The 7,500-nt window shown below is 44.8% G+C and overlaps 1 protein-coding gene across 1 annotated transcript in view; it reads right to left on the reverse strand.

Moving 5' to 3' along the window:
* The window catches only part of syne2b (spectrin repeat containing, nuclear envelope 2b), a 100,906-nt gene that overhangs the window by 38,366 nt on the left and 55,040 nt on the right, over window positions 1-7,500 (reverse strand). The window contains 5 exon segments of the mRNA XM_035531629.1: window positions 1,859-2,047; window positions 3,839-4,189; window positions 5,592-5,702; window positions 5,797-5,961; window positions 6,181-6,255. Of these exon segments, the coding sequence (XP_035387522.1) occupies window positions 1,859-2,047; window positions 3,839-4,189; window positions 5,592-5,702; window positions 5,797-5,961; window positions 6,181-6,255 (891 nt within the window).

Raw genomic sequence — 7,500 nt, forward strand, 5'->3', positions numbered from 1 at the left:
TCAACCCCACCGAACCCCACATCTCTGTCTACTCTTAGGAGCACAGTGTGTCCAGAGCAATGCTCTCCGCGCAACACAGCATTCTAACACTTGCCACGCCTTTCCTGCTGCTAAACACACAACACAATACGGACTCACTCACACCTCTCCAACGTATGTGAAGAAGCAGAGGTCCCTGGTGCACTGCAAGTAAAAGCTGGCGTGGTTGTGTGTGTGAAGACGACGGGCAGGTGCACCAGGTGCACTAGAACACACTAGGAACTCTAGAACTTGAATAAACTTTAAAGTCAGTCAGGTTTCACTTACACACACGTTGAAGAGTCATTTCAGAGTCAGATTACACTCACAGAAACACGTGGATTCAGAACTCTGAGCTGCCTTGACCCGGGTCAGAAGCGTAGAAGTAGGTGTAATGCCAAGACCAGTTATTCAAACATATAAAACAATTACAGTATTCAACTATAATCAGTATAGCTGACAAATTCTGACTAACACAGCAACTACCACCATCTCCACCAACTTCACCAGCTCCATCTCCATCAACGTCACCATCTCTGTAAACTCCACCACCTCTGTCATCTCCGCCAACTCTCCTCCATCACCACCACATCCGCCAAACGCTGGCACTTTCAGCGTGCCAAGTCTGAACAGATCAGTATCGCAGTGCAGGTCGATGCGCGGTGACACGCAGTGACTTTTTCTTTCTGACTTTAATGAGGTGACAGTAGCTGGACAACATGGAGTCTGAGAAAGTGCGCACATCCTCCACAGTACAGTAAATTGGTTTCTCCAGTAACTGTCTGACTCATTTCTGTGTAAACCTCATTCTGTCTGTCGTGTGTATATGGTATGGGCGAGTGCATGCGTGAGACAGAGGAAGAGTGTATGACGAACGTGAGACGAGACCCACATTAGCTCCTTCGTTATGTCTTAATCCCTCCAGCTCCCATACTCCACTACCTTCAGTAAAGCTAAGCACTTAACAAACATTCTCTGATAATCACCTTTTGATCATGATTTTTAAAAATATTACCCACGTAACCCTCGAGACCAAAGCAATGTCTGCCCATCCTGCCAGCTTTGTAGCAGTAAATCGCAATGTTTGCTCTCACACCTGAAAACAAATAGCAGTCTCTCTCTCTCTCACACACACACACACACACACACACACACACACACACACACACACACACACACACACACACACACACATACTGAACGGCCATGAGCTCTCGTGCGCTTGCAGACACTGCAGATTCACACGATAAGATAAAATTGGGCTGGCAGCTAATCATCAACCCAGTTTGAACCTGAAGACACCAGGACAGTGGATAATGTTTTTTAAGGTTGCTGTTAATAATAATTCCTTTATGTGGATTTCATGACGACTTCATGTAGATTTAATGTAGCCTGCATGTACTTGCTGAATTATTAAGCTGTTTTTGCCTGGAGGGTTTTGACGCTTTCTGAACTAATTTGATATATAAATATACTCAGGTTTGTTTGTGTAAGGCTGTAGTCCATGCCTGCATTTTGAAATCTGCAAGTGCACACGCACACACACACACACACACACACACACACACACACACACACACAGACAGACACACACACATACATATATACACAAACACACACCCTCTAAGTTGGTGAGATATCAGTGAAGTGTATATTAACAAGCTGAAACTTTGCCAGACCATTGGAGAAAAAAACACACATCACAGTGAATAGACGAACAGTTTTAATCTCTACATCTCCAGAACTACTGACCTTTGTTCCAATGACCATTTACCAGTCTAGTTGTGTAAGTTCATGTGTGTGTGTGTGTGTGTGTGTGTGTGTGTGAGACCATGCTTACCTGACAGCACTGGAGCTGTTTCTCTACACTGTCCTGCATGGTTCTGTTCCGATTCGGCAGCACCGGCCCTGTGAGACTTAACTGGGCCTCTTCCAGCCAGACCTCCAGCTGTGAAGCTCTCTCCTGGCAGGCAAGAAAGAGTCCGTCGCTGGGGAGGTGGCTAGTGCAGTCCCCTGCTTCTCCTGGGCCCTAGAGAATGTAGATGGCATAGCATGCACTGACCCATTGCATTCCGAGAGATGGAGAGAGAGAGAGAGAGAGAGAGAGAGAGAGAGAGAGAGAGAGAGAAATAGTAAGGAAGAAAGAAAGAGAGAAAGAAAAAAGAGGTAAAGAGAACAGGGAGAGGTAGAGGAATGTGCAGCAGAAATATATCAGCTGGAGGCCATGTCAGGAGAGGAAGAAACTGTGGCTCACACTGGAGAGCGCAGATGTAGCACAGGTCTAAAAACACACACTACTGCGTGTCTGTGTGAGAGCAATGTCTGGCTCTGTGGGTGTGTCCACTGACCCTAAAAACAACAAGAGTTACTGCTTCACCCTTTCGGAGTATAACTCGTAGAACTAGTATACATTTCTATCGCTCTCTCGTTCTCCTTCAGACAGACACACACACACACCCACATCCACACAGTTAATAGTTGTTTCTTTGGCTAGCATTAGCTGTTCTTGCCATCTTTACTCTCTCTGAATATGATAGTACCTAAGCTGTCATTCTTTCCACCAAACTATCCATCTGTCTTCACACACACACACACACACACACACAGTTCTTACATCTTTCTCGATCTCCCACTCTCTCATGGTCTGATCTTTCACTCACTGGCTGTCACTCTTTTTTCATGGCTCCACCCACCTGTGTCTTTAAGTACTTCCTGAAAGAGCTGTCAGTTTCAGTTTGTTAGACCAAAAAAACCCAACACACACACACACACACACAAATAGCAGTACCGTGTGTATATGTGTGTGTGTGTGTGAAAGAGGGGATGGACAGAAAGAACATTTTCACTTCTCTAATATGCATTCAACACAAAATTTTACTATCCCCTTTTATGTTTTGTGTTTTATGTAAAACATATTTCTTTGTAATTCTATGATACATTAAATCACATATCAAGTATATGCGAGTTTAGTAGTATGAATGAACCTTCTAGTAGTTAATAATTATTAATAACTATTATTGTTCAAGGAAGCAGCCAAAAAACAAGGAAGTTCCTGATTATGAATCCCTCCTCAAATATCTTGTAGCCTGCTATTAGAAATAAATCCTTCGCTGCTAACATGTCACTGACAGCTCTTTACCCGGGAGTACACACATTACCCTGGAACAAATCTCACAAAGTTTACATTGTTTTCCCTCTATGAGCTGATCTAATATAATCAACGTTGGCAGGACCTATAAGTGTCTTCTGAGGATCTCCAGAAGCAATTCAGCAATTTGACACTGGAGACACCGACATCAAAGGAGAACTTGGCAAGAACTTGCTGGTGATGCTACATAACTGCAGTCATATCAGGCTTGAAGGCAATGATGACTAGAAAAACAGCAAGTATTTGCTTCAAAGGCTTCTGCAGACAGAGATGTTTTCTGCTGGTCCCCGAACAGAGGTGGTACTGGCTCAGTTTATCGTCGTGCTTATTTGTGTGTGGCCAATGTGTGAAAACCACAGAAACGGTCGCAACTCAGTGCCAGATTCAGTGAATGAGGCGTGACGATAGCGACACCTTGTAAAATCTAGCCTGGTAGTCACGCGGTAAAAGAACACAAATGTGTATGATAAAAAAAAAACATAACAGAACTCTCTTTGTTTTTGAAACGTGAGGAGGTCAATAGCGCAGTAGATGTTTTGACCAATCAGAGCGGTGCATGCTAGTGTGTGAGGTGAGGTGAATTAGAGTTGGGGGCGTGATAGTTAGGAAAGGCTCACGTGTGAGTTCAGGGGAAGCAAAGGACAGCCTGCACAGCAGCGCAGCCGAACTTACCAGTATGATCGCTGCCCGAGTCCTCCCTGGCCTGGGTGTGAACACGGTCTCCGAGTGTGTGTCCTTGATGTGTATAATCTCAGACTGAACGTTCTGTAATGGCTGTACTGCTAGGGGCTGTGTTTCTACAGAATGGGCAGGTGAGTGTATATTCTGGTCTGGGCCTAGAACACTGAGTTGATGTGTATTGACTGTGGGGACTAGACCTCCCACACTGGAGGCCACTGCATGCGTTTCTAACGTCTTGTGCCCCGGAACTTCCACAGCCTCCGCAGAAGATGCCGGAACTCCCCCTTCTTGTGCTGGCTCCTTCCCTGCTGACCTGTCCTTCTCTTGGGCAGAGGTCATGACCTTAGGTAGATTCACTGTGTCTCGAACTTCTGCAGATAAAGTTTCCGTGTGACGAGCGCGTGAGACCTCTTTAAACATGTGTGTGTGGGACGAGAGGGCGGGGCGTGTGAGTGTGTGTGTGTCGCCCGTGTGTGTCCTCGGGCCCTCGGGACTGATTCGCTCACCCCTGCATACACCTCGCTCCTGACACACAGACAGAGAGAGAGAGAGAGAGACGGCCAGAATGGATCACTGTGCACGGTTTATTTTCGTTTCTCATTCTTTTAGTTCGTTTTTTGCCCTCTGTCATAGCAGATAAATCCGAAGACGCTCGAGGGCTTCAGAGAGAAGGAGAGACGAGAGGAAGAAGGAGCGGACATGTGCAGAATATGAAGAAACACACCAAATAAGCTACACCGGAATCAGTGCATTTACATGGCAAAAAAAGAACAATAGAGGTCAATACCTTTAAACAAAAAACATACAAATACATTTTATTCTGTCGAACGGCAATGAACTTAGAAGCGGGCAAAACCTTGATATCAGGGAGGATGTGTAATTTTCCACTTGGAACACAGAAGTAGTTTGTTATGTAAACAACAACTTTAAGGAAAATCAATAACTTAGCTTTAACGGTTTAAATATCCATTAGCATGCACTTGGCACTGAAGATCTGGACAATCCAAGTAAATGTCTGACATGAGCTTACAGTAATAGCCACTAGTCAAGACACTTAATATAGTACAGTCTGTTGTATTACACTTAATACACAATAATACTATCTGTTAACTACAGTAAAAGTCACATTAAGTCTCCATTAAAAACAATGTGGAAAAAAATACCTTTTTACAAAAGTGAAACACATGCTATAAAAAAAGGGATTTAGGATGGCACTGAGGTTGTAGACTAGTACTGTATTTAGTAGTCAGAACGATTGCAGCAGGTACCATGCAATTACATAAATGAAAAATTACACTTGAAGATTTTCCCCGCTTGGAGAGAAAAAAAAAAAAAGTCATTTTGGAAAAACGTTATTTTGTGATTGAAATAAGGCACTTCTGTGTATTTTTATTAAATAACTGGTGTTTATTGTACTATCAGTTTCATAAAGTGCTTGGATGTTGAAAGTGTCCAATAATCTATTATCAGTGCAGCTTGGCCAGAATGACTCATACTCTAAACTGTAGCCATTAACCTCTAATTCAGAAGCTGTGGAAATCCCAAGAGCGGTCAACAGAACATTTCAAATCTTTTTTACTGAGGCCCAGTATACCTTAAAAAGCAATGAACAGCAGAACATCCAGGAAGTAAGCGTGAAAGTGAGAAACCAAGGCCTGGCTGAAACAGGACAGTGGTAAGCTGCTTGTAGATTCCACAGTTTTCTCAATAATACTGCCCTCTGTCTCTCCAAGCAGAGCCATACCGCCCTGCGGAAGGATCCCGCTCCGAATCGGACCTCGTTTTGCCTTACGGCAGCTCGGAGCATGGCCACCATGTAAATGCACTGAACAGAGGGATCTAGTTCTAGGAGATCCTAGACAAAAGTGTTCCGGGAGTGAGGTTTTGGTTCTAAAAGAGCCGCCCTAAGGCTAAGAGGTCCTGTAAAGTGTGCTCTAGCACTAGGAGACCACACACTTTAGCTGGTTGCTGGAGGGGGGTTTGGAGGGCTCTCTAACGAACAGAGTTTCGGTTACCAGGTCTCTGGGGGAAGACTGCGTCCGCACAGTGGCCGGGGGTTTCGGAACAGCTTCCGAGGTGCTTGCTCCTGAGGGGAGACATGTGCCTTCTGCCACCTAGAGAAAGCAAAAACAGTGGGTACGAGTGGTCCTACACCAAGGTGGTTGTATTAGAAGCTGTTACAAAACAAACAGATCTTCCCCTTTGCGTTTCACTTGAGAAGATTCCCGACAATTCAGCAGAACGGAACTGTCTTGACCCGGTTACCGCCGACGCTGAACCGGACATAAGCAACATGGACCAAAACCATTCCGATAGCTTGGCTTCGGAGGTACCTTGGAATCAGTGTCTGTCCTCTCCCGCTGTGCGGAGTCCACTGGAACATCAGCTGGCGTGGGTCCTGCACAGACCTGCGCAGGAAGACACGTGAGTCAGTAGAAAGTTCCACTCCCCTACACAGCATGAGGACATCGAAGGAAAGAAGTGCAAGCTCAGTAGCCTTTAAAAGCTCAGCAGGCTCAGTGCCTGTAAATGCCCGTATCTGCATGCGCAGCTCACGTCTAGTACCCACTGCAGCCACAGAAGGAGAAACGCGAGCGGACAGGAATGTGTGACCACAGTGCCTCCTTCAGGCTGAAAAGTGAAAGCACGCGGACAGGGGAAGCAGTTTACCGTGTGTTTAGGGGGATCTAAAATGTTAAACAGCAAAATGAAAAAGGTTTATTGTTAGATGACTTACGATATGACAGACAAGCAGATCACCAGAATATTTTTGTGATGTGTGCTGAAGTCAAAACATGAAAAGAAAAGAACCGAGGAGGGGGGGGGCAGAGGGCAATGGGTGATGAAGAGTGAGGAAGACATAAAAAGGAGAAAGATGGAGGAGCCCAAAAGATGGTATCAGTCTGGGTGGAGACAGATGATGACACAAAACTGAGTGGAGGATAAGCTGAAACCAGCCTACTGCCGGCCTATGAAGAGGAGCAGCAAATGATCAAGGTTGTAAAGACGCAAGAGAAGAACCAGGACGAAGAAGTGAAAGACATGGGGGATACAGAGGGGACATTTCTCTCCGTAGGTCCCTTTGCTGCTGCAATAAGCCGGCTATGGCCTCACTGCTACAGGGATTTTTTTTTTTCTACTCCTTTGGCTCACTCACTGGTACCTTTTTAAGTTTTGGCAAGATTTCCAATTGCTGCATCTATAAAGTGTAATGCCATCACTTAAACTCAACTTTAACCTCAACTTCAGAAACAGAAAACATTCCTTTATGCTCATTTGCTATTCAAAGAAAAGGTACCAACAAAACGTTCCATTTTGGAATTTATCCCCACAAAGTAGAGACCATGTTGTATGTCAGCAATTACTTGACAAGCAAGATATATAGTGATGTATGCATGTGTGTGCAAGTGTCTGTATGTATATGATTAGAGTTGTATGTGTGTGTGTGTGTGTGTGTGTGTGTGTGAGAGAGAGAGAGTGTATGTGTGTGTATGTATGTGTATGTTTGTGTATGTGTGTGGGTGTGTGTGTGTGCATGCTTGTGTGTGGGTGTGTGTGTGTGAGAGAGAGAGAGTGTATGAGTGTGTATGTAAGTGTATATTTGTGTGTGTGTGTGTGTGTGTGTGTGTGTGTGTGTGTGTGTGTGTGTGTGA

The sequence above is a fragment of the Electrophorus electricus genome, chromosome 11 (assembly GCF_013358815.1).
Source record: "Electrophorus electricus isolate fEleEle1 chromosome 11, fEleEle1.pri, whole genome shotgun sequence".
NCBI lineage: Eukaryota > Metazoa > Chordata > Actinopteri > Gymnotiformes > Gymnotidae > Electrophorus > Electrophorus electricus.